General features: G+C 47.9%; 2 protein-coding genes across 5 annotated transcripts in view; one reads left to right on the top strand and one right to left on the bottom strand.

The window, feature by feature from the left end:
• Positions 1–16,431, bottom strand: part of LOC144610023 (serine/threonine-protein phosphatase 2B catalytic subunit beta isoform) — a 99,740-nt gene extending 83,309 nt beyond the window's left edge. For 3 of the 4 annotated variants that reach the window (XM_078428478.1, XM_078428481.1, XM_078428480.1), the window contains exon 1: positions 15,985–16,431. In XM_078428478.1, the coding sequence (XP_078284604.1) occupies positions 15,985–16,033 (49 nt within the window). In that variant the 5' untranslated portion in view covers positions 16,034–16,431. The remainder of the gene's footprint in view (positions 1–15,984) is intronic. The other variant, XM_078428479.1, reaches the window with a different exon arrangement.
• pik3ap1 (phosphoinositide-3-kinase adaptor protein 1) overlaps positions 16,203–27,701 on the top strand; it is a 148,977-nt gene continuing 137,478 nt past the window's right edge. Inside the window, exon 1 of the mRNA XM_078428477.1 lies at positions 16,203–16,252. The gene's annotated coding sequence lies outside the window, so the exon portion shown is untranslated. The remainder of the gene's footprint in view (positions 16,253–27,701) is intronic.

The following is a 27,701-nucleotide window of genomic DNA, read 5'->3' as shown; positions in this document are numbered from 1 at the left end:
GGAGAAAACCCACGCAGGTCACGGGGAGAACGTACAAACTCCTTACAGTACAGCACCCGTAGTCAGGATCGAACCTGAGTCTCCGGCGCTGCATTCGCTGTAAGGCAGCAACTGCCTCCTCTATGGCGCACCCTCAAAAATCATCAATAAACTTCAATATATTCAAAACTCCGCTGCCCGTCTACTCACACACACCTCGATCCGTGACCATATCACCCCCGTCCTTTATAAACTCCACTGGCTCCCCATCCCCCAGAGAATCCAGTACAAAATCCTCCTCATAACATACAAAGCCCTCCATAACCTGGCCCCATCCTACCTGACCGACCTCCTCCACAGGCACACTCCCACCTGCACCCTCCGCTCTGCCGCTGCCAATCTCCTATCCCCCCACATCCGGACCAAACTCAGATCCTGGGGGGACAGGGCTTTCTCCATCGCTGCTCCCACCCTATGGAACTCACTACCCCAAACCGTTAGAGACTCCTCCACACTCACCACATTCAAAACATCACTGAAGTCTCACCTGTTCAGTACTGCCTTCAACCACTGAAGGTCACCTCACCTTCTGTCTCCTTTCTCTGTTCATTTATTTATTTACTTATTTATCTATTTATTAATTTCCCTATGTTCTCAAAATCTCTGTAAAGCGTCTTTGAGTATATGAAAAGCGCTATATAAATAAAATGCATTATTATTATTATTAACTCTACCGCTGCGCCACCGTGCCGCCCTAAATGTGCTGGGCCAGACTTCTACTATGTGTAGGAAGGAACTGCTGGTGCTGGTTTACACCAAAGATAGACATAAAATGCTGGAGTAATTCAGCAGAACAGGCAGCATCTCCAGAGAAAAGGAATAGGTGATGGTTCAGGTCAAGACCCTTCCTCAGAGCAGTCTCAAGCAGGATCTTGATCCAAAACATCATCTATCCTTTTCTCCAAAGATGCTTCCTACCTGTTGAGTTACTCCAGCATTTTGTGTCTATCTTCAGACTTCTGCGACCACTGGAATTGACGTAGGTCTGTGATATTTTTATTACCAAAAATAAACTTTATTTAGAATTTGAAATATAAAAACAAAACTGCGCAAAAACTCTTCAGGCATTCTCAGCGTCTGTACATTGATGGACCTGTTACAATCTCTGTATTTTAATACTTTGGCTGAGGTTTCTTGATTGTGTTCTCTCACCATCTCAAATTGCTCATCAGATTTTTTTGCTTTGATAAACAATTCAAAATTGCTGCCTTCAGGCACCACCTACATTTGACCTAACAAAATCTAGAACAGTAGGTGTTTTAATACAAGCAGAAATACAAAAAAAAGTTCATATGGCATATGCACGCCAGTGTGCTTTATCCTAGCAACAGTGTAGAATCACACAACATTTAAGCTACCTCCCGCCTACTAAACCTAGAGGCCAAATTCCTCCAGAAGAAATAAGAGAACATACATATTTGAACAACAATCGTGAACTACATGTGTTGGAATGAACTGCAGATGCTGGTTTAAACTTTGGTTAGACACAAAATGCTGGAGTAACTCAGCGGGACAGGCAGCATCTCTGGAGAGAAGGAATGGGTGACGTTTGTGTCGAGACCCTTCTTCAGAATCATGAACTACATACTAGGAAACAACAAGAGGCTACAACAGAGAAGGAGTAAAACAAAACTGTTACAATAACTTATTTCCAATCGCACGAATGTTGAGACCTGGAACGCAAAGAATCAACTAATTAGTTCTAAGCAATCACATTAAAAATCAGATCCATTAATAATAATGCAGTGAACTGTACCACAGCCATCCAAAATAGAAATATTCTCTTACAGGTACACCTTTGATTTTCTGGCAACTGATGGTCCAGCACCTCCTTTAATCTGGACAAAATTCCAAGAGCATTGCGTGTGGCGCACGTCCTTTCGGGATGTGTGCCTCCATCCTGAAAGAATAGTTTACTTTTATTTTTTATTGATGTTTCTAGCGGTCCATGGTGCTTTAGAGACACAGGATGGGTATAATTAGCCCGGCAAAGTGGACAATCCGGCAAGACTCCGGAACCAAGGCAAAGGTGCCGGATAATGGATGGTGTACCTGTATTACCGGTGTGTTCTGATTCCCACTGTCATAAAGGTTGTATGTGCAACCTCCCGCAAGAACCAGGGCTTTTTCCAGCACTCTGCCCAACACTCACCCATCAACCACAGCTAGCAAAGCCACTGCCTACAACAACAGAGACACGGCTTCAATCCTGACATCAGGTCCTGTATGTGTGGAGCTTCACACTGTCCCTGCCAGTGTGGGTTTCCTCCAGGTATTCCAATTTCCTCTACATCCCAAAGATGTGCAAGTTCATAGACTAATTGACCATTGTAAATTGTCTGTACTGTGTAGGAGGGGATCAATGATGCTTTATTGTCACATGTGCACGACACAGTGAAATTCTTTTTGCATAGATCGCACATGCACGCGTCGCCATATTTTGGCGGCATTTACAAAATGTCCAAAGTCCAGTCCACGCGCTCAATGTACTGGAGCAGCTCCCGATCCAGGTAAGCCCCAGGCTGCTGCTGGGCCTGGGGGCAAGTTGATGATAACATGGAAGAATGAAAAAAAACGGGGATTAATGTAGGATGAATGTTAACGGATGGTTGATAGTGCAAACTTCGTGGGATAAAGGACTGTTCCTGTGTTGCATCTCACCCTATACGACTGTACAACTCTAAAACTGTCATTCAGTTTATTTGCTGTTTGTAGGACCCCAGTGTGTTAACAATCCACCCAGCCCACCCAGAATCACGTTTGCCCGCCCAGAGCGGAAGGAATTGGTCGGAGGGCCTGTAAGCAGACCAGCTGTGGGAGAGAGTGCATTGCTTTGACAATGGAGTGGGCCGCTGGAGGCACTGCAGCAGCCTGGGGCTCGGCTGGACCGAGCGCCGCTCCAAGAGGCCGGGCGCACGGACCAGACGCGGCCCACAACGGCGGAGGACATCACGACACGCTTGGCCAAGACGACCCTGCAATGCTGCCAGGACAACGGGCCTTCATGGTCAGATCAAGATCCCCGCACTTACAACAACTGGAAAATGACGGCAAACTGGCAACTCTGCATACTGAAGAGACACAAAATGCTGGAGTAACACAGCAGAACAGGCAGCATCTCTGGAGAGAAGGAATGGGTGACGTTTCGGGGAGACCCTTCTTCACACTCCGTATACTGTCTCAGTGTACCACTGCTGTGCACTTGTACTGTATCTGAGATGCTTATCTAATATGTATCTAAATGCTTGTGTAGTGAAACCTGTACTGAACTGTATACAAAAATTAATTTCACTGTACAATAAGGTACCATTGAACCGTTGAAAACTGTGGATTAATCATTAACCAGCAATATTGCAGGATAGAGAGCCACAAAGGAAATCAAGATCTGTCAAATCTTTTTCAATGGGAGGGGGTGCAAATGATTCAGATGGGGGTTACCTCCTTCAGTGCCTTTTTTGTTGTGAATTGCAAATCCTCACACATAGAACAAAATTAATTGCATGTTTAAACAAGATATAAACAAAGAACACGTTGTTGTCTGTAATTACCTTCTGCTTTGTGCAATGTTTACCTCTCAAGCTTGTATGACAGTCTCGTTTGTTTTGAAAAATAACTCCAAAATCGATTTTCCATCTGATATTTTATTACCCTGAATTTAAAATTTAAGCTCCTAATCACAAATTAACGCTTGAATGTGACAACTCTTTGTGTACTGCCTAGGTGAGGTCTGCGATATCATTTTACCCAGATTGTATGCAAAACCAAAGAATCGCTGTACATGTGACAATAAAATATCATTGAATATTTTAATACACAACCCGTTTTCACAAATCAAAAACAAAGCTTGTGCCTTCAAAATCACGCATTATTCTCTTGAGCTCTTGTTCACTTGAACGAGTGCGACCTCCAACAGAGCATCTATGTGGTTCAAGGGACTGGACAGAATTCAGGAAAAGACTCAACAAAAATATCCAGACTCTCAATTTTATGGTCAAAATTGATCATTGTATTTTATCGGATTGCTATTCCACCACATACCGTTTAGCAACATTATTTCTCTGTCTTTAAACTTTATACAGCGTGGAAACAGGCCCTTTGGCCCATCGAATCTGTGCCGACCAGTGATCACTCCATACACTAGCCTATCCCACACACACTAGGGACAATTTACAATTTTACCAAAGCCAACGTACGTCTGTGGAGTGTGGGAGGAAACTGGAGCAGCCAGAAAAACCCCACAAGGTCACAGTACAGACAGCGCTATAAGGCGGCAACTGTACTGTTGAGCCACTGTGCCGCCCTAAACATTTATTTTCTTTCTAAACAGTTCATAAATGGCTGCATTTCAATTCCTACATTCAAATCATTGGTTGGATTTTCTGAAAATCAGTAGAATAAATCTGAATTGACAGACAACTGAGAAAGCCACGGATCTTACATGTCACGCCTGTTATCCAAGAGTGGTTTACAGCCATTGGAATACTTAAGTTACACATTGTGCTGTTATCTTGCGAACATGGTAGGCAATTCATACACAATCAGGTCCCACAAGTAACAATGCACTACATCATATCTATAATCTGATATTAGTGTGGCAGTGGCACAGCGGTCGAGTTGCCGCCTCGCAGCACCAGAGAGGGGTGAACACAACCCAGTCCTCGTCAACAGAATTGCTGCAGAGGTGATTGTTAGCTTAGAGTTCCTAAACATCAATTTTACCTGGTTCCTTCAGGCTGTGTGGTGAGCACGAAAGCCCATCGGTGTATTTGCTTTCTTTGGTATCTGAGAAGATTCAGCATGTCCACAAGGATTCTTCTGAACTTCTACAGATGCTCTATTGCAAATATTTTGACAAGATGCACTTCAGCCCGGTACGGCATCTGCCCTGCTCTTGACAACCGGAACCTGCAGAGTGGTGACCACAGGCCAGTCCATTAAAGGTGCTGACACCCCCATCATCGACTGGATCTGAAACAGCTGCCACCATGGCCACGCTCTCATTAAACTCCTGCCTCCAGAAAGAAGGTATAGGAGCCTGAAAACTGTAACCTCCAGGATCAGGAACAGCTTCTTCCCAACAATCATCAGACTATAGACAATAGGTGCAGGAGGCCATTCGGCTCTTCGAGCCAGCACCGCCATTCAATGTGATCATGGCTGATCATTCTCAATCGGTACCCCGTTCCTGCCTTCTCCCCATACCCCCTGACTCCGCTATCCTTAAGAGCTCCATCTAGCTCTCTCTTGAATGCATTGAACACTACAAACTCCAACTAACCTCTGAACTTCGACCTGCCTTGGTTGCACTAGGCACTTCAGGCTTTGTGTTTTTTTGGACTATATTAATATTTTTAAGTTGCTGAACTTTTTTTGTTGGTTATTATGTTATCTATTGATTACTGTGTTTAAAAAACAATTGTGCTGCTGCTCCAAGTAAGAATTTCAACCAAAGATAGACACAAATTGCTGGACTAACTCAGCAGGTCATGCAGCATCTCTGGAGAGAAGGAATAGGTGACGTTTCGGCTCAAGACCCTTCTTCATCGTCTATATCTCTCGTCTCGGGAAAAGGGAGACGAGAGATATAGACGATGATGTAGCGAGATATAGAACAAAGAATGAAAGATATGCAAAAAAGTAACGATGATAAAGGAAACAGGCGATTGTTAGGTGTTTGCTAGGTGAGAACGAAAAGCTGGTGTGACTTGGGTGGGGGAAGGATGGAGAGAGAGGGAATGCAGGGATTATTTGAAGTTGGAGAAATCAATACTCATACCACTGGGCTGTAAGCTGCCCACGCGAAATATGAGATACTGTTCCTCCAATTTGCGTTTAGCCTCACATTGTTCCACTTTGGTAGAAGTGAGTCTTGGCTCTTGATTTTCATGATGCATTGCATCAGGAAGACAGGGGTGTGGGAGCTGCTTTGCGTCCTTGTCATCCACCCTGGGGAGTTCTACGGATCTGGCAACATTTGCAGCAAAGTGTCAACTACGGTACTCTGAAGCACCAATTGCCATTTTTGATTGTTGTAGTTGACAAACAAAAGAAGAAAGGCAGGAGGCATCAACGAAAGATGCCTGCCACTCTGGCCATTTCCTCTTCTATCTTCTTGGAGAAGATGCAGGAGCTTAGAAGCACGGACATCCAGACTTAAGAACAGCTCATTTCTCACTGCTATCAGAACCAATCACCTCTTTCACGCCCTATTTATGTAGGTACTGCCACCTTCTCTTACTATTAACTCTACCTCATTAATTTATTCAGTTAATGTATTTTAATATTCTTTGGTGCAACTTGCATTTTGCATGACAATCTTGCATTATTCTACTGTTTACCACACATCTTTGAATGAACTTTGATTAGTAAGGGCGCCATTGATTAGTAAGGGTTTCAAGGGGTATGGTGTGAAGCCAGGCGATTGGGGTTGAGAGGGAAAGATAGATCAGCCATGTTGGAATGGTGGACTCGATGGGCCGAATGGCCTAAGTCTGCCCCTATGACTTATGAATGTATTGTTGTATTTATCATGACCGTATGTAACTGGTTTATCAGCTTCATGTGAGCAAGGAATTTCATTGCACCGTAGTTTACATGACAATAGTCTAATCTGAACCCAAATCCTATCAAGAGAGATTCTGCACAATGAGCAAATCATTTTCTGAAAATAAGAGGTGCTCTCATTGAAGCATTCAATGGTTTTAATCAGACGTTTTAAGTAGATCCAGGGTTAATATTTTCCCTTGCCGGAGAGTCGAAAATCAGGGCTCACAGATTAAAAATAAGGAGTGAGACATCAGGGCAGAGATGACAAGATGATAATTTACCCAGAGGGTGGAATTCCTTGCCCAAGGGGCCTTAGGAATCGTGGCTGCTGAGTGCATTCAAGGAAGAGATCAATATGAATAATAAAATGATATGGGGATCGTATGTAATATTGGCATAGGGGTAAAAGATCAGCTACTGAACAGTGAAGCAGTTACAAAGAACCAAATGGCCCACTCCTGGTTGAATGTTATTATGTCATCAACAGTGCCACTAACTCTCCAACAACCTGTTCATCTACATTCAGTTTGGAGTTTATAGTCATACAGCGTGGAAACAGACCCTTCGGCCTAACTTACGCAGGCCGACCAACATGCCCCATTAACACTAGTCCCACTTGTCTGCCTTTGACCCATATCCATATCAATCTATCCTATCCATGTACCTGTCTACATGCTTCTTAAACATTGTGATAGTACTCACCTCATCCGGCTGCTCGTTCCACATACCCACCACCCTTTGTGTAAAAAAAGGCTGCCTCTCAGGTTCCTACTAAATCTTCCTCCCTTCTCCCCCCTCTCTGTGCTTTAATGTTGATTAACGCACAGCCAAAAGAGATAAATTAACAACAAAAGAGGTAAAATCATAGCAATTGCTCTTGTAAATGATTTGGACCACGTATGGCAAAAGAGAAGACCCTGTGAACAGCTCACTGGGCTAATATGGAGTGTAAGAAGATAACTGCAGATGCTGGTACAAATCGAAGGTATTTATTCACAAAATGCTGGAGTACCTCAGCAGGTCAGGAAGCATCTCAGGAGAGAAGGAATGGGTGACGTTTTGGGTCGAGACCCTTCTTCAGACTGATGTCAGGGGGGCGGGACAAAGGAAGGATATAGGTGGAGACAGGAAGACGGTGGGAGATCTGGGAAGGGGGAGGGGAAGAGAGGGACAGAGGAACTATCTAAAGTTGGAGAAGTCAATGTTCATACCGCTGGGCTGCAAGCTGCCCAGGCGAAATATGAGGTGCTGTTCCTCCAATTTCCGGTGGGCCTCACTATGGCACTGGAGGAGGCCCATGACAGAAAGGTCAGACTGAGAGTGGGAGTTGAAGTGGACAGCCACCGGGAGATCAGGTTGGTTAAGGCAGGTGTTGAGCGAAGCGATCGCCGAGCCTGCGTTTGTCACTCCGCCAGCCGGGATCATAGTTTTGCATAGAGAAAGAAGGTCAATAGTCCTGGCCACTGGACATCACGAGAGGAGTCCATGTGAACAACATGCAAGGCCAACTACCCACATCTACCTCGTATGGTCAAAAGCAGAGCAATCTTTTAGGGAGATAGACACAAAATGCTAGAGTAACTCAACGGTTCAGGCAGCATCTCAGGAGAAAAGGAATAAGTGACGTTTCGGGTTGGAACCCTTCTTCAGACTGAAAGTAGAGGTGGAGGTTGGGTGGGGTGGGAATTTAAACTGGAGGCGAGAAAAGGCCAGACAAATCAGGGCTGGCAACAAATGACCTCCGGAAGGGTGGAGTCCATAATGGCACATTGTTGGCTGGGGAAGGTGTGCTAACGAGAGGGATACAAGGATATGAACAGTGGAACTAGTGTGGGGAGGGAATGCAGGACCTACTTAAAATTAGGATAAATCAATTTTCATACCACTGGGTTGTAACATGCCCAAGCAAAATATGAGGTGCTGTAAGCTTCACCCCCTCCCCCCATTTCTAATTTCAGTCTGAACAAGGCTTCTGACCCAAAACGGCACAAATCCCTTTTCTTCAGAGATGCTGCCTGACCCACCGAGTTACTCCTGCACTTTGTGTCTATCTTCCGTATAAACCAGAATCTCCAGTTCCTTCCTACACAATCTTTCAGGGAGATTGCACATGGTTCAATTCCATTTGTAATCCCCCTCCATGAAACAACGTTGTTCCTGTCTCTATGCAACATTCAAGCTTGGGCTGATGATTGGTCTGGTAACATTAGGTAGACACAAAATGCTGGAGTAACTCAGCAGGTCAGGCAGCATCTCGGGAGAGAAGGAATGGGTGACGTTTCGGGTCGAGACCCTTCTTCAGACTGTCTCTGTCACAAATCCCCAACAATGACCGGTGACACCATGGAGTGTCTAATTTCCTAGTGCCTTCAATGTTTAGTGCATAGTCATTGCTGAATGCCCTGCCATTAACATCCCGCAAGATAAAACTCACCAAACACTCAGCAGACCCAGCTGCACAAACACCAACAAGGCAGAGGTCAGCAATATAATGACAATAGACAATAGGTGCAGGAGGAGGCCATTCGGCCCTTCGAGCCAGCACCATAATGGGACGATCTCTGCTCACTTGGGTGAATGCACATGCTTCATCCACTCAATATCAACCTGGACCAAACAACACATCTGAAGGGTGCCGGCCTGAAAAGTCACCAAATCATTTTTCTCCAGAGATGCCTCCTGGCCCGCTGAGTAACTCTGGCACTTTGTGTCTATCAACACATCATCCAAGCTGGAAAGGGTGCAGAGAAGATTTACCAGGATGTTGCCAGGACTCGAGGGCCTGAGCTACAGGGAGAAATTGAGCAGGCTAAGTGTTTATTCCTTGGAGCGCGGGAGGATGAGGGGTGATCTTATAGAGATGTACAAAACCATGAGTGGAATAGATAGGATAAATGCATAGTCTTTTACCCAGAGTAGGAGAATCCATAACCAGAGGATATAGGTTTACAATGAGGGGGCAAAGATTTAATTGGAACCTGAGGGGCAATTTTTTTCACACAAGTCTGGTAGGAATATGGAACGAGCTGCATGAGGAGGTAATGGTACTATCACAAAGTTTAAGAAACATTTGGACAGGTACATGGCCAGGAGAGGTTTAGAGGGATATGGGCCAAACGTGAGCAGGTGAGACTAGTGTGGATGTGGCATGGGTAAGTAGGGTCGAAGGGCCTGTTTCCATGCTGCATGACTCTGTATGAATGTTCCCTCCACCATCTGCGCACCACAGACTCAGGGTATACCATCTACAAACCGCACTGAATGACTTGTCCAACAGCAAGTACAAGGGAACACCACAATCACCAGGTTCCCCTCCCTCACGCAAACTGCTGATATGGAAATATACAGCCTTTCTAATGGTGTAATCTAAATCCTGGAAATCCCGACTCAACAACACTGACCCCGAGTGGAGTTTAGTTTATTGTCACATGTACGGAGGTACAGTGAAAAGCTTTATTGTGTGCTAACCAGTCAGTGGAAAGACAATACATGATTACAATTGAGCCATTCACAGTGTACAAATAGACAATAAAGGGAATAACGTGAATAACGTTTCGTGCAAAAGATAACGTTCAGGGCGAGTGCAGTCTGTGTGGAGTTTGCATTCTCACCCTGTGAACCATGTGTTTTCTCCGGGTTCCTCCCACACCCCAACCCAAAGACATGTGAGTTTGTAGGTTAATCACCTTCTGTAAATTGCCCTGAGTGTTTGGGGAATGGATGAAACAGTGGGATAACATAAAACGAACGCAAACGGGTGATCGATGGTCGACGTGGACTCGGTGGGCCGAAGTGCCTGTTTCCAAGCTGCATCTGTAAACTAAACAGTGTGGCAGTGCTTTTGCCAGAAAATCTGCAGCAGCTCAAGATGTTGGCTCGCTACCAGTGCAATTAGGATTTGACGATAAATCCTGGCCTTGCCAGCGAAGCAAAAGTGAAGGAAAAGATTTGCCGGCAATGTTACTGGACAACCTCAATTCCCCTTTGCTGGCACAGGAACGTTGATATAAGTAGCCGATCACCTGCTACCCTTGCTGAAGCAGCCAACTCAGCAAAGCAGGATCATTCTTGTGAATGTCTGGCCTTTGCAGGACAGCATGATAAAGCACACTGCATAGCATAGTGCTTGTTGCTGCCTGCTTGCACTTACATTAAATTGAAAGCCTTCGGGGACAAAGATACTCAAAAACACTACTTTTTTTTTCAAAACACACAAAGCTGACTTTAAAATGGTTCGGAGAGCACAACACGGTGATTTAAAAACCAAAGTTATATCTAATGTCCAAGTGAAATGCAAAAACGCTACTGAGGTATGGTTCATCAGCCTCCCGCCAGAGCAATTAGAGGCCGCCCAATTTATATGTTAAGCCTAGAATCTGTAAACATCATTACACTTGTGTTTTTACTGAGCTGTACTGGAGGATATTCAAAATTTAGAACCAGTGTATGCTCAACAAGAAATGCAATAAAACTGATAAGACTATTCAAATGGAGCGGAACATCTGTGCATTAAATACAATCAGCTGGGTATTATGGGCATGCAAGTTTTGCAGACGTTTAGCAGCAAGGGATTCAAATGCTTTCACTTTATTTTTTTCAGAAAAGCAATCATCTACCCCCAGTGTTATTCCTCCTTCCTCCATATTCTCACCACTGCACCTCAAACGGTGGCGCAGCGGTAGAGTTGCTGCCTTACAGCAAATGCAGCGCCGGAGACTCAGGTTCGATCCCGACTACGGGTGCTGTACTGTACGGAGTTTGTACGTTCTCCCCGTGACCTGCGTGGGTTTTCTCCGAGATCTTTGGTTTCCCCCCACACTCCAAAGACGCACAGGTATGTAGGTTAATTGGCTTGGTAAATGTAAAAATTGTCCCTAGTGGGTGTAGGATAGTGTTAATGTGCGGGGATTGCTGGGCGGCGCGGACCCGGTGGGCCGAAGGGCCTGTTTCTGCGCTGTATCTCTAAATCTAAAATCTAAATCAACCACATCAGCTCAGCATTAAATACACTTACATTACTATCAATTAACTCTGGGCAAATGAAGGTGCTAAAGGTTCACGCAACTCCTTGGTAACAGAGTGATCGAGTTTGTGTTATAAATATTACGGGTGCAACAGAGACCAACCATCCCTCACCTTTAAGTAGAAACAAGGAACTGCAGGTTTTAAAGGGAGACACACAGTGCTGGAGTAACTCAGCAGGCAGCATCCCTGGATAACATAGATAGGTGACATTTCAGGTCGGGACCCTTCTTCAGACTGGGGGGGGAAGCTAGAATAGTGGAGGGACTGGACCAAGCCTGATAGGTAGTAGGTGGATACACGCAGAGGGGGGTGGGGGGGGGGTGGGGGGGGGGGGGGGGTGGGGAGGTAGTGGTTTGATAGTTGGACAAAAGCCAGAGATGAAAAAAAAAGACATAAGACAAAAGGATAGTAAGTGCTGGAGTAACTGAGCAGGTCAGGCAGCATCTTTGGAAATTGTGACGTTTCAGGCCTGGACCCTTCAGTTAGAGGATTGAAGAGTTGGGAAGGAATGTAGGGGGAGGGGGAGGGTGAAATTGGTGCGAGTCTAGGTGGCACAGGGGAGGGAGGTGGAAAGGGGGATGTAGGGGAGAGTCCCAACGTACCTACAGAAAGAGACTTAAATATCTCAGGAAGCAGAGCCCATGATCTATTTCCAAACCAGCCTGAATGCCCCTTGACTACAAACTACATTTGTCTTAAGATTGTCTGTTAAAAAATGAGCTGAAAGCCTTCAACACTGGTTGTGAAAGGTGAGAAACTGTTGCTGGCAATAGAGGGCGTCTGTCGGGATTGGTTGCCACTGTAAAAATAAATCACTGGATTCAACACCTCCTTGGCAAACAGAGTCATGAACAATTTAATATCAAATAATTAAATAAATTAGAAGATGCAGAGCGGAGAGTAGCTCAGTGAGTCAGGCAGCATCTCAGTAGAACATGGGGACGTTTCTGGTCAGGACCCTTCTTAAGACTATTTTTGTTTGAAAAGCAATCAGCTCTCCTCCATGTTATTCCTCCATCATCCAATTCCACTTGCGTTCAGGATCAAACCTGGGTCTCTGGCGCTGTAAGGCAGCAACTCCACTGCTGTGCAACTGTACCGGCCCTCAGCAGTAAATATGCTTTCATTATTATCTATCAAAGCTGGACAAATTGTGCTAAACGTTCATGCAAATCTGAACAAGTGTCCCGATCTAAAATGTTACCTATCCCTGTTCTCCTGATGCTGCCTGACCCGCTGAGCTACTCCAGCATTTGTGTCTTTTTTTGTTAACCCACACCTGCATTTCTTTGTTTCTACAATTGAATAAATTCACAGACATGCAAGAGAGAATAAGTTGGAGTACAAGGGGAGCTGGGGAGCTGGGGAGAGGGGGTAATGGCACGAATGCCTAGCTCTCCTGGGACCTAGAATGGCCCAATAAGCCAGACAACCTCCGGTGCTGTTATGGGCAATGAATACTGACCCTGCCAACACCACCCCCATCAGAGTGTATTATACACAAGCAGTGAACCATTGTTCACAATTTCATAAACAATACCTTCAGTGTTCTGTGCATGTAATTCACAACAAACAAATAAAACAGGAGCAAAATTACCAACCGTAAGCAAAAAATTAAAAGGAAATAACTTCTTTAAACATGCACCCTTTAAAAACTGCAAGAGTTTCATCAGTCCAAAGAAATGTCCCAACCGGAAAGGTCACCTATCCATGTTTTCCAGAAAAGCAGCATTTTGTGCCTAACTAAAGATGAGTTGATTATTAATTTCAATACTATTTGTGGAGTCGTTCTGTGCTGGAAATGAGATAATATATTTATCTATCGTTGCAGAAGTCATTACATGTCAGAACTAGTTCATTAGTGGTGAGCTACTTTGTCAGATCATGTAAACATTTCGCTTACATTCCAGTTCCCATTTATCTGCATTTCAAGTTGCTGCAAATAACAGATTAGTGTTCACCAAAGGTACAGTTCACCAGTGGGGAAATAACATTAATTATAGCCTTCTCAAACTTCAAATCCAATATATTCTAAAGTAAACCCAAGAGTAAACAATATAAAATGGTGGTGGGAGGGGGGCAGAGGGGGAAGAGTGTTTGCTTGGTCTGTGTGGGCTGATTTGGAAGAAGTTTTATGGTGGAAAATTATCAATGTACAATCCCTGCCTTGAAAGAAAGTGTTGAAAACAAGGAACCGCAGATGCTGGTTTACCAAGGAAAGACAAAATGCTGGAGTAACTCAGCGGGTTAGGCAGCTTCTCTGGAGAAAAGGAAAAGGTGACTTTTCGGGTCCGGGCCCTTCCTCAGACTGAAAGATAGAGCTAGGGGGTGGCGGGAGAGGCGGAGAAGAAACTGGAGGCGAGAAAAGGCCAAAACAAATCATGGCCGGCAACATATGGAAGGGTGGAGCTCATAATGGCCCATTGTTGGCTGGGGAAAGTGTGATAACAAGAATGCAAAAAGTGGAACTGGGACATCTAGGATGGGGGGTGGGAATGGGGGGGGGCGGGATGGGGATGGGGGGGAATGCAGATGTTCCTTGAAATTAGTGAATTCAATGTTCAGACCTCTGGGTTGTAAGCTGCCCAAGCAAAATATGAGGTTATTCATAAGATTGACACAAAATATTGGAGTAACTGAGTAGGCCAGTCATCATCTCTGGTGAAAAGGAATATTCCTTTCCTCCAGAGATGCTGCCTGTCCCGCTGAGTTGCTCCAGCATTTTGTGTCTATCTTCGGTGTAAACCAGCATCTGCAGTTCCTTCCTACACACGAGCTTATTCATGCTGGCCACGATAGTGAGAGAATATCCCTGCTCCACAAATAGCTCTTCCACCAGAGGGATCAGCCAGAGTCAAGGTCTCACCTCTCAGCCAAGGCGCAGTCACACCCAACAATATACCACCCAGTCAGCACTTCCCGACAGCATGGGTCAGCAACATACAAGAACTTCAGGCTGACACAGGAGTGTGTGTTCGTCCGTGCCAACCTCTCACAGGCATTACTGGTGTCCAGTGAGTTGACTCCACTCACCATGGTTCTCCACATAAAGAGATCATGTAATCTTTGGAATTGTTCCATGTTTGAAATTGGACTGTACATTTATCTACCAGTGTAAAAGTAATTCCATTTTAGAATTATTTCATTAAATGTGACTTTAACCAAATGGCTGTCAGTACATTAAAGTCAGACGCAAAGTGCTGGATGAACTTAACAGGCAACATCCATAGGGAGCATAGAAAGGTGACAATTCAGGTCGGGACCCTTCTTTAGATAGGTAGAGTAAGGGATGGGGGTAAAAGAGGTGGGGGTAGAGCAAAGCCTGCATTAAACTACTTCTTTTGACAACCTCTGGGCATGCTAAAGTACCTTATACACAATTAAATGGCAATTATTTACATAATTTCAGTAATGAAACATCATCGTCCATTCAAGAGTATAAGAACCAGGTTAAGGATATTCAAAACCAAGTGCCCTGAAACCCCTTCACCGCAATAGGTTGCACCCTCACTCCCTCCCTGTGCCCCTGAAAGGTGCTCTCCCTCCCTCACTCCCTCCCTTGCCCCTTTAGGGTGCTCCCTCCTTTGTCCCTGGGGGTGCTCCCTCACTCCGTCTCTGTGCCCCTGTAGGGTGCTCTCTCTCCCTGTGCCTCTGCACGGTCCACCCTCCCTCCCTTGCCCCTCGGGTACTCCCTCCTTTGCCCCTGTGGGGTGCTCCCTCAGTCCCTCCCTGTGCCCCTGTAGGGTGCTCTCTCTCCCTGTGCCTCTGCAGGGTGCACTCTCCCTCCACCCCCTGTGCCCCATGGGTGCTCCCTCCCTTGCCCCATGTGAGGTACTCCCTCTCTGTGCCCCTGAAGGGTGCTCCCTCACTCTCTCCCTGTGCCTCTGCAAGGTCCACCCTCCCCCCCCCCCAGGGAGCTCCCTCTCTCCGTTGCCCCATGTGAGGTGCTCCCTCACTCTCTGTGCCTCTGCAGGGCGCTCCCTCCCTCCCTCACCCGGCCAAGTATACCGCTGGGCCCAGAGCCCCGATACTTCTGGACGCTGCCCCCCACAGTCCCCCTCTCCCCCCACAGCGGCGCTCCCTCCCCCCCGCCCGTCTTCTCCCCCCCCCCGGCAGGGCGCTCCCTCCCTCCCCCCCCCCCCCTGGCAGGGCGCTCCCTCCCTCTCTCCCCCCCCGGCAGGGCGCTCCCTCCCTCTCCCCCCCCCCCCCCCCGGCAGGGCGCTCCCTCCCTCTCTCCCCCCCCCCGGCAGGGCGCTCCCTCCCTCTCTCCCCCCCCCCGGCAGGGCGCTCCCTCCCTCTTCCCCCCCGGCAGGGCGCTCCCTCCCTCTCCCCCCCCGGCAGGGCGCTCCCTCCCCCCCCCCCACCCACACTCACCCTTGACCACCCGCTCGGCGGTGGGCATCTTCCTCTCCCGGCCCGCCATGGCGCCGCTCCCTCCCCCTCCCCCGCCCCCGCTGGCGGCTGCAGCTCCCACTCGGCCCGTCCGGCCGCGGCTCCTCCCGCTCTCCTCCTCCTCCTCCTCCTCCCTCCCCCCCGGCAACTCGGGCTCAGCCGCTCTCCCCGCTCCCGCCAGTCAGTCTGTCGGACGGACGGTCCGTCCAGTCGGCGGCGTGGCTGCGGGCCGGGGCCTGTAGTGCTGGCGGTGAGTGGCGCTGGGGGCCGGGCCGGCTGTGGGTGTGGGTGTGGCCCGGGCCTGTGGTGGTGGTGGTGGCGGGGCCGGGGGTGGCGCTGGGGGCCGGCTGTGGGTGTGGGTGTGGGTGTGGCCCGGCGGCGATCCCGGCATCACGGCGGCGGGAAGATGGCGGGCCCGGCCCAGCCCAGCCCAGCGTGCACCGCGGGGAGGGAGAGAGGGGAGAGGGTGAGGGGGGGAGAGTGTAGTGGGGGTGTGTGAGGGCGAGAGGAGTGTGAGGTGGGGGAGAGGTGGGTGAGTATGAGGTGGAGTGTGAGGTGGGAGAGAGGAGTGTGAGGTGGGGAGAGTGGGGGGGAGAGAGGGTGAGGAATGTGAGGGGGGGAGAGAGGGTGAGGAGTGTGAGGGGGAGGGGAGTGTGGGGGGAGAGAGAGTGTGAGGGGGAGAGGAGTGCGAGGGAAAGACAAGGAGTGTGGGGATGAGGGCAGTTTATGGGGGAGAGGAGGGAGAGAGGAGTGAGGGAGAGGAATATGAGTGGGGAGGAGTGAGGAATGATGGAGGGGTAAGAGGAAGGGGGAGAGGCTGGGGACGGGAAGTGTGGGGGTGCGAGAGGGAGGCGGTGGGGGGGGTGAGGGAATGTTTGTGGGAGGGGAGAGGAAGAGTATCGAGGGATGGGAAGGGGGTCTGAGGGAGATGAGGGAAGGGAGGGGTTGGAGTGGAGGAAGGGTTGGAGAGGGTAAATGGAGAAGAGGGCAGGGAGTTAGGTTGAGGGAAAGGTGTGAGGGGAGGGGTGTGGGGAAGAGGAGAGGGGTGAGTGAAGGGAGTTGTAAGGGGTGAGTGAAGGGAGGGGAGATGATTGAGGGCAGGGAAGGGGTAAGAGTGAGAGGAGTGTGAGTTACATAGAAAGTAGGTGCAGGAGTAGACCCTTCGAGCCAGCACTGCCATTCAGTATGATCATGGCCGATCATCCAAACTCAGCACCCTGTTCCGGCTTTTTCCCCATATCCTTTTATTCCCTTAGCCTGAAGAGCTCAATCTAACCAACTAAATCTCAATCTAAGGTAGACACAATCTAAATCTAGTTGTGAGGGAGATACGATGGGGAGAAAAGAGGAATGCAGGTGGGACGAGAGAAATGGGAGGGATAAGGGGGGGAAGGTGGTGTAGAAGGAAGGGCAGAAATAGGATTGAGGAAAGGGAGTGAAGGAGGTGGTGACGGGGAATGAGAGTGATAACGAGGTGGGGAGGGGGAGAAAAAACCGGAAGGAGGTTAAACAGCATGGAAAAGGTTGAGAGAAATGGGGAAAGGTTGGGGGGGTTGTAAGTGGGGGAAGAGGAGGGGAGGATGAAAGAACAGGATGGAGAAATTAGGATGGTGAGAGGAGGGAGAGGAGAAGACGATAGGGGAGAAGAGTAGAGGGAGGGGCGGAGGAAAGGGGTAGGACAGGTAGAGATTGGGGAGTGGGAAGAAGGTAATGTGGGTGGAGTAGGATGGAGATACAGTAAACCTTTGTTATAACAGATTATACAGATGGTGTTCCTTATTGCCGATTGTACGCTATAACCGAAGGTAGACACAAAACACTGGAGTAACTCAGTGGGTCAGGCAGCATCTCAGGAGAGAAGGTACGTTTCGGGTCGTGGCCCTTCTTCAGACTGATGTCAGGGGAGGGACCGGGACAAAGATAGGATGTAGTAGGAGACAGGAAGACTAGTGGGAGAACTGGGAAGGGGAGGGGAAAGAGGGACAGAGGAACTCTCTGAAGTTAGAGAAGTCAATGTTCATACCGCTGGGGTGTAAACTGCCCAAGCGAAATATGAGATGCTGTTCCTCGAACGTTTCGCTCAACTCCTCCGCTCAGTCCGCCTTAACCAACCTGATCTCCCGGTGGCGCAGCACTTCAACTCCCCCTCCCATTCCCAATCTGACCTTTCTGTCCTGGCCCCCCTCCATTGTCAGAGTGAGTGCCCAGCGCAAATTGGAGGAACACAATCTCATATTTCGCCTGGGCAGTTTACACCCCAGCGGTATGAACATTGACCTCTAATTTCAGATAGTTCCTCTGTCCCTCTCTTTCCCCTCCCCCTTCCCAGTTCCCCCGCTAGTCTTCCTGTCTCCTACTACATCCTATTTTTGTCCCACCCCCCTCCCCTGACATCAGTCTGAAGAAGGGTGTCGACCCGAAACATCACCCATTCCTTCTCTCCAGAGATGCTGCCTGACCCGCTGAGTTGCTCCAGCATTTTGTGTCTACCTTCGATTTGAACCAGTTTTCTTTCCTGCACACCGTAGCTATAACCAAGTATGGGAGCATCTACCAGTACCCCACCAAGTCCCTGCCGACCAGTGATCAATCCAAACACTAACAATATCCTACATACCAGGGGCAATTTACAATTTTTACCGAAGCCAATCAACCTATAAACCTGCACGTCTTTGGAGTATGGGAGAAAACCCACGTGGAGAACGTAATCTGATTGAGTTTTTAAGGATAGACACAAAGTGCCGGAGTAACTCAGCGGGTCAGGCGGCATAGTAACAAAGTGCTGGAGTAACTCAGTAGGTCAGGCGGCCTAGTCACAAGGTGCTAGAATAACAGCGGGTCAGGCAGCATAGTAACAAAGTGCTGGAGTAACTCTATGTATTCCATCTTCTTGCCCTTGTGAATTGCTTAGAGATTACATTTCTGGGATCTCCCAATCCCTTTTGGTGCTAATCGTCTCTCCTGCTATCTCTTGACTTTCTCAACATCATTCACCTCTCCTCGGTCCCCAAAAAGTGCACCATTTTTTGTTCCTTCTTGCCCATTCCATTGTCCCATAAGATCGTGGCTATTCTGTATTTCGATGCCATCCATATCATGGTTTTACATCCTTTGGTATCTGTATCTAATGCATTTCTATGAATGCAACAGGATCGAATGTGCTATTTAGATTGATCAGAGTGTTTGTTAGTTTGAGTTTGGGCTGATTGTAGAGGAAGGAACTGCAGATGCCGGTTTACACCGAAGATAGACACGTAGTGCTGGAGTAACTCAGCGGTCAGGCAGCACCTCTGGAGAAAAAAAATTGGTGACGTTTCCGGTCGGGACCCTTCTTCAGACTGAAAGTAGAGGTGGCGGCAGGGGGAGGGGGATAAACTGGAGGCAAGACATGGCCAGAACAAATCGGGGCTGGCAACACATGACATCAAGTAGGGTGGAGTCCATAATGGCCCATTGTTGGCTGGGGAAGGCGTACTAATGAGAGGGATACAAGGATGCCATCAGTGGAACTGGTAGGACAACCAGGGTGGGAGAGGGGGAAAGGGCAGGGAATGCAGGGGTTACTTGAACTTAGAGATATGCATGTTCGTACCGCTGGGTTGTAAGCTGCCCATGCAAAATATGACGCGCTGCTCCTTCAATCTGCGTGTGGCTTATCTCTGGAGAATAACGATGGGTGACGTTTCAGGTCGGGATCCTTCTTCAGAAGCATCTTTTTTTCTCCCATCCTTTTTCTCCAGAGATGCTGCCTGACCCACTGAGTTACTCCAACGTTTTGTGTGTATCTTTGGTATAAACCAGCATCCGCAGCTCTTTGTTTCCACATTCTGAGTTGGTGAGGAGGCATCTAGGAAGATCAACCAAGGCATAGTGGTAGGCCATAAGGAATAGTAGGATTAGGCCATTCGGCCCATCACATCTACTCCACCATTCAATCATGACTGAGCTATCTCTCCCTCCCATCCCCATTCTCCTGCCTTCCCATTACACTTGGCATGATACACTTGAACATTAGTAAACCTTTTGACAAGATTCCGACTGGTAAACTGGTCCAGAAAGCCAAGACACCCCAGGGTTCTGATGCAAGATGACTAACTAGACCAGATGTTAGCTTGGTGATAGGAGACAGGGGAGTTTGATGAGTTTTTCTAATTGGGAGTCTGTTACAACTGGTACAATACTGGTACAATTGGTTCTGGGATCAATGTTTCTAATAATACGAGAGAAATGACACGGAAATTTGCGGCGTTTAAAGAAAGAATGTTTATGAGGATGGTGCCAGGACCCAAGAGGCTGAGTTACAGGGAGAGGTTGAGCAGGCTAGGACTTTATTCCTTGGAGTGCAGGAGGATGAGGGATGATAGACAATAGACAATAGACAATAGACAATAGGTGCAGGAGAACAGCACCGCCATTCAATGCGATCATGGCTGATCACGATCAATCAGTACCCCGTTCCTGCCTTCTCCCCATACCCCCTCACTCCGCTATCCTTAAGAGCTCTATCCAGCTCTCTCTTGAAAGCATCCAACGAACTGGCCTCCACTGCCTTCTGAGGCAGAGAATTCCACACCTTCACCACCCTCTGACTGAAAAAGTTCTTCCTCATCTCCGTTCTAAATGGCCTACCCCTTATTCTCAAACTGTGGCCCCTTGTTCTGGACTCCCCCAACATTGGGAACATGTTATCTGCCTCTAATGTGTCCAATCCCCTAATTATCTTATATGTTTCAATAAGATCCCCCCTCATCCTTCTAAATTCCAGTGTATACAAGCCCAATCGCTCCAGCCTTTCAACATACGACAGTCCCGCCATTCCGGGAATTAATCTAGTGAACCTACGCTGCACGCCCTCCATAGCAAGAATATCCTTCCTCAAATTTGGAGAGGTGTATAAAATCAAGCAAAAAATAGATCGGGTGGATGCAGTCTCTTGCCCAGAGTAGAGGAATCAAAAACCAGAGGACATAGGTTTAAGGTGAGGGTGGAAGAATTTAATAGGAACTGAGGGGCAACTTTTTACACAAAGGGTAGTAGGTGTATAGTAACTGTTCACCCAAAGAACAAGCTACCGGAGGAGGTGGTTGAGGCAGGGAGTATTGCAACGTTTAAGGAACAATTAGACAGGTACATGGATAGGACAAGTTTAAGACATGGGCCAAACTCAGGCAGGTGGGACTGGTGTGGAGAGGACATGTTGGTCAGTGTGGGCAAGTTGGGCCAAAGAGCCTGTTTCCACACTTGTACGACTATGCTTCTAAGTGGTACAATGCAGGGATTGGTTCTGGGACCAATGTTTCGAATAACGGATGAGAGATATGACACAAAAATTAGTGGAGTCTTAAATAACAAAGAATATTTATGAGGATGTGGCCAGGGCCTGAACTATAGGGAGAAGTTGGGCAGGCTAGGGCTTTATTCCTTGGAGGGCAGGAGAAGGTGGGGTGATCTTATAGGTTTTAGGTGAGAGGGGAAAGTTTTAATAGGAACCTGAGGGGCAACCTTTTCACTGAGGTGGGTGGGTGTGTGGAATGAGGTGGGTGGGTGTGTGGAATGAGGTGGGTGGGTGCGTGGAATGAGGTGGGTGGGTGTGTGGAATGAGGTGGGTGGGTGTGTGGAATGAGGTGGGTGGGTGTGTGGAATGAGGTGTGTGGGTGTGTGGAATGAGGTGGGTGGGTGTGTGGAATGAGCTGCCAGTGGAGGTGGTTGAGACAGGTTGTATAATAACATTCTCTCATTCTCTGTATCTCCCTTTTTAAGGTTAGCAGGCCCTTCAGCCCCTTTGTCGGTTCCTGCTCTCTTGCAGCCGAGATATCATTGCTATTGTTCATGTTTTTCTCTCCTCCCTCTCATATACACATTTTGGCCATTCAAACTCTTCTGCGACCACCGCTCACGAACCTTTCCCTTTTCTTCTTTCCATCCCTCCCCCTGACTGGAACCTCAAACCTGCATTCCCGCCAACCAGTAGGAATATTGCGGATATACCGTATAAGAAAAAAAACTGCAGAAGCTGGTTTAAATCGAAGGTAGACACAAAATGCTGGAGTAACTCAGTGGGTCAGGCAGCATCTCGGGAGAGAAGGAATGGGTGACGTTTCGGGTCGAGACCCTTCTTCAGACTGAAGACGTTGGTGAGGCCACATTTAGAGTATTGTGTTCAGTTTTGGTCACCCTGTTATAAGAAAGATGTTGTCAAGCTATAAAGGGTGCAGAGACGATTTACGAGGATGTTGCCAGGACTTGGTGGCATGAGTTATAGGGAGAGGTTGAGCAGCACGGACTCTATTCCTTGGAGCGCAGGAGGATGAGGGGTGATCCTATAGAGGTGTACAAAATCATGAGAGGAATAGATCGGGTAGACATACAGTGTCTCTTGCCCAGAGTAGAGGAATCGAGAAGCGGAAGAGATAGGTTTAAGGTGAGGGGGAGAAGATTTAACAGGAATCTGAGGAGTAACTTTTTCACACAAAGGGTGGTGGGTGTATGGAATGAGCCACCGGAGGAGGTAGTTGAGGCTGGGACTATCACAAAGTTTAAAAAACATTTGGAAAAGTACGTGGATGGGATAGGTTTAGATGGATATGGGCCAAATGCAGGCAAGTGAGACTAGTGTAGATAGGGCATGTTGGTCGGCGTGGGCAAGTTGGGCCGAAGGTTCTGTTTCAATGCTCTATGACTCTTTGCAAGAGGACTGATGCAATACTAGAACAGGAAGCTTTGCATAGTAATGGGGCAGAGGCTAGCTGAATAGCAGCATGAACTGTTTTGAGGTGGATTCAGAACAATCTCCCAGAATTATATGAGGGATGAGAATCTGTAGATACGGGGAACTGCAGATCCTGGTTTACACCAAGTGCTGGAGTAACTCAGCGGGTCAGGCAGCATCACTGGAGAACATGGATAGGTGACGTTTCACAGAGTGCTGGAGTAACTCAGCGGGTCAGGCAGCATCACAGGAGAACATGGATAGGTGACGTTTCACAGAGTGCTGGAATAACTCAGCGGGTCAGGCAGCATCTGTGGAGAACATTGATAGGTGACGTTTCACAAAGTGCTGGAGTAACTCAGCGGGTCAGTCAGCATCACAGGAGAACATGGATAGGTGACGTTTCACAGAGTGCTGGAATAACTCAGCGGGTCAGGCAGCATCACTGGAGAACATGGATAGGTGACGTTTCACAGAGTGCTGGAGTAACTCAGCGGGTCAGGCAGCATCTGTGGAGAACATTGATAGGTGACGTTTCACAGAGTGCTGGAGTAACTCAGCAGGTCAGGCAGCATCACAGGAGAACATGGATAGGTGACGTTTCACAGAGTGCTGGAGTAACTCAGCGGGTCAGGCAGCATCTGTGGAGAACATTGATAGGTGACGTTTCACAGAGTGCTGGAGTAACTCAGCAGGTCAGGCAGCATCACAGGAGAACATGGATAGGTGACGTTTCACAGAGTGCTGGAATAACAGCGGGTCAGGCAGCATCACTGGAGAGAAGGAATGGGTGACGTTTCACAGAGTGCTGGAGTAACTCAGCGGGTCAGGCAGCATCTGTGGAGAACATGGATAGGTGACGTTTCACAGAGTGCTGGAGTAACTCAGCGGGTCAGGCAGCATCTCAGGAGAACATGGATAGGTGACGTTTCGAGGCCTTTCTTTAGACTGGTGGGTGGTGGGGGAAGAAAGGAGGGACAGGACAAAACCTGTTAAGTAATAGGTAGATACAGGTGAGGATGGTAGATACAGGTGAGGATGGTAGATACAGGTGAGGATGGTAGATACAGGTGAGGATGGTTTTTTCATTGGTAGATGGTGGACAAAGGCCAGTAGAGGTGCAGTAGTGCAGCGGTAGAGTTGCTGCCTTACAGCGCCAGAGACCCAGGTTCCATCCTGATTACGGGTGCTGTCGGTACTAAGTTTGCATATTCTCTCCGTGACTGCGGGTTTTCTCTGGGTGCTCCCACTTTGTAAGTTAATTGGCCCTCTGTAAATTGTAAAATTGTCCCTCGTACGCAGGTTAGTGCTAGTATACGGAGTGATCGCTGGCTGGTCGAAGGGCCTGTTTCCACACTGTATCTCTAAAGTAAAGATTAAAAGACGCAAGCTATGAGACAAAAGGATTGAAGAGTTGCAAATTGTGAAGCTAGAGGAAGGAATGTGCGTGGTAGGGAGAGGGAGAAATGGGTGCGAGTTCAGGTGGGGCACGGAGGGGGGAGGGTTTTGCAGTTACCTAAAAATGGTAAGAATCTAGTTGACTGCGGGGTTAGGCTTGGGCTTCCACCATGGGATGGTTTAACAGAGGTGACGAAAATCCTGCAGAGATTTGAGAGAAATAAGGCTGGATGACCAGAGGAAGCAGATCAAGATGATTAGCAACAAAATCAGAAGCATGAGGAGAATTATTTTAGCTCAAGAGTTGATGTGGTCTGACTTGAGACTTTAGAGATACAGCGCGGATAAAGGCCGCGCAGCCCACAGAGTCTGCATCGACATGGAAGGCAATGGGTGCCTGCAACAGCACTGTCAGGGGTGGTGGAGTCAGAGATAAGAGGCATTTATGAGGCATTGAGATGAGCACATGAGTATACAGGGCATGGAGGGATATGGATCACATGCAGGCTGAAGGGATTTGTTTAATTTTGCATCATGGTCATAGAGTGATACAGCATGGAAACAGGCCCTTCAGCCCAACCTGTCCATACATGTCTCAACTACACAAGTCCCAACATATCCCTTCAAACCTGTCCAATCCATATACCTGTCTAACTGGTTCTTAAATATTGGGATTGTCCATGCCTCAACTGCCTCCTTAGGCAGCTTGTTCCTTTAACCCACCACCCTCTGTGTGAAAAAGTTACCCCTCAGATTCCTATTAAATATTTTCCCCTTCATCTTAAACCTATGTCCTCTTGTCCTTGATTCCCCTACTCTGGGCAAGACTCTGTGCATCTACCCGATCTACTCCTCTCAAGATTTTATAAAGCTCTATAAGTTCACCCCTCATCCTCCTGCACTCCAAGGAATAGAGTCCCACCCTACTCAACCTCTCCCTCTAGTCCTGGCAACATCCTTGTAAATCTTCTCTGTACCCTTTCCAGCTTGGCAACATCTTTCCTAAATGTGGCCCCACCAATGTATTACACAACTGCATCATGACCTCCCAACTTCTATACTCAATACTCTGACTGATGAAGGCCAATATGCCGAAAGCCTTTTTGACCACCCAATCTACCTGTGATTTCACCTTCAAAGAACCATGCACCTGTACTCCTAGACCCCTTTGCTCTACAACACGCCCCAGAGGCCTACCATTCACTGTGTAGGTCTGTCTATGTTATACCTTCCAAATTGCGACAGGTCGCATTTCTCTGTATTAAATTCCATCAACCATTCCTCAGCCCACCTGGCCAATCGTTCAAGATCCTACTGCCATTTTTCACAACCATCTTCACTATCTGCAAAACCACCCACTTTTGTATCATCAGCAAACTTGCCCTGTATGTTCTCATCCAAATCATTGATGTAGATGACAAACAGTAACTGGCCCAGCACCGAACCCTGAGGCACACCACTAGTCACAGGCCTCCAGTCCGAGAAGCAACCTTCCACCATCACCCTCTGCTTCCTTCCATGAAGCCAATTTTCTATCCATTCAGCTATCTCTCCTTGGATCCCAGGCGGTCTAACCTTCCAGAGCAGCCTGCCATGCGGAACCTTGTCGAATGATTTGCTGAAGTCCATGTACACGACATCTACAGCTCTGCCCTCATCAACCTTTTTGGTCACGTCTTCAAAATACTCAAAAAGATTTGTGAGACATGACCTCCCACGTACAAAACCATGCTGACTATCCTTAATCAGCCCTTGCCCTTCTAAATGCCTGTGTAACCTATCCCTCAGAATACGCTCCAGTAACCTACCAACTACAGATGTTAAGCTCACCGGCCTATAGTTCCCAGCATTTTCCCTGCAGCCCTTCTTGAAAAGAGGCACAACATTTGCCACCCTCCAGTCTTCCGGCACCTCTCCTGTATTTAAAGACGACTCGTAAATTTCAACCAGGGCTCCCGCAATTTCCTCTCTGGTTTCTCACAATATCCTCGGATATATCTGATCAGGCCCTGGAGATTTATCCACCTTCATACACGATAGTACCTTCAGCACCTCTTCGGCCGTAACTGACTGCTCTCAAAACACTTCCATTGACTGCCCCAAGTTCCTCCACCCGCCTGTCTCTCTCCTCGGTAAATACTAATTGAGGACCTTGCCCATCTCCTGTGGCTCCACACTGAATTGACCGTTTTGATTCCTGAGAGGACCGACTCTCTCTCTAGTCATCCTTTTCCCCCTTATGTATTTATAAAATCTCTTGGAATTGTCATTAATGCTAACTGCCAAAGCTATCTCCTGGCCCCTTTTTGCCCTTCTAATTTCCTTTTTTAGTTTGCTTCTTAGTTCTCGACACGCCTCCAGGGATACACTTGATCCCAGCAACCTATACCTGTCATCCTTCTTATTCTGACCAATGCCTCAATTTCCCTCGTCAGCCAAGCTTCCTTACGTTTGCCTGCCTTTCCTTTCACTCTCACAGGGACGTGGATATCCTGAGATCTTGTCAACATCCCACTTGGCGGATGTTCCTTTCCCCTCAAACAACCTGCTCCAATCCACTTGAGCAAGACCTTCACTCATACCCTCAATGGTTGGCACAGACATTGTGGGCCACATGGCCTGCTTCTGTGCTGTATGACTATACAACTCTATGAGTGAGCTTTGAAAAGCAAAATCTAGAAAATGCTCAAAATGTCAAATAAAGACTGATGGCACGGTGGCGCAGCGGTAGAGTTGCTGCCTCACAGCGCCAGAGACCCGGGTCCCATCCTGACTGTGGGTGCTGTCTGTACGGAGTTTGTACGTTCTCCCCGTGACCGCGTGGGTTTTTCTCCGGGTGCTCCGATTTCCTCCCACACTCCAAAGACGTAGGTTAATTGGCCTGGTAAAATTGTAAATTGTGCCCTAGTGTGTAGATGGTGATCGCTGGTCGGCGCAGACTCGGTGGGCAGAAGGGCCTGTTTCCGTGCTGTATCTCTAAACTAAACTAAACTGATATTTATTCACAAAATGCTGGAGTAACTCAGCAGGGCAGGCAGCATCTCAGGAGAGAAGGAATGGGTGACGTTTTGGGTTGAGACCCTTCTTCAGAAGAAGAAGGGTCTCGACCCGAAACATCACCCATTCCTTCTCTCCTGAGATGCTGCCTGACCTGCTGAGTTACTCCAGCATTTCGTGAATAAATACCTTCGATTTGTACCAGCATCTGCAGTTATTTTCTTAAACTAAACTGATAAAGCTGCAGGGACTCAGGAAACTGTGCAGCGTACGATGAGAGAGAGAAAAATTGAGGTTCAGGTGCTTGTCTTCTGATTAGAGTGTGGAATATGGTGTGATTCAAGCAATGTGTCCTGGCTCTACAGTCAACATGGTCCTCCACCAGGTGGTGCTTTGGAGCCCATTTCCAATGGGCTGGTCCCTCCATTCGCCAGTCCCCTCTGCTTAGTTTGGTTTTAGAGATACAGCGCAGAAACAGGCCCTCCATCCCACCGCATACGCCCCAACCAGCGACTCCCGCACATTAACATTATATCACGTATACCAGGGACAATTTTCAATTATATCAAGCCCTGGGTTTTCTCCGAGATCTTCG

The sequence above is a fragment of the Rhinoraja longicauda genome, chromosome 35, assembly GCF_053455715.1.
Source record: "Rhinoraja longicauda isolate Sanriku21f chromosome 35, sRhiLon1.1, whole genome shotgun sequence".
Lineage (NCBI taxonomy): Eukaryota > Metazoa > Chordata > Chondrichthyes > Rajiformes > Arhynchobatidae > Rhinoraja > Rhinoraja longicauda.
Note: the sequence above shows the minus strand (reverse complement) of the source record. Positions and strands in the feature narration are given on the sequence as shown.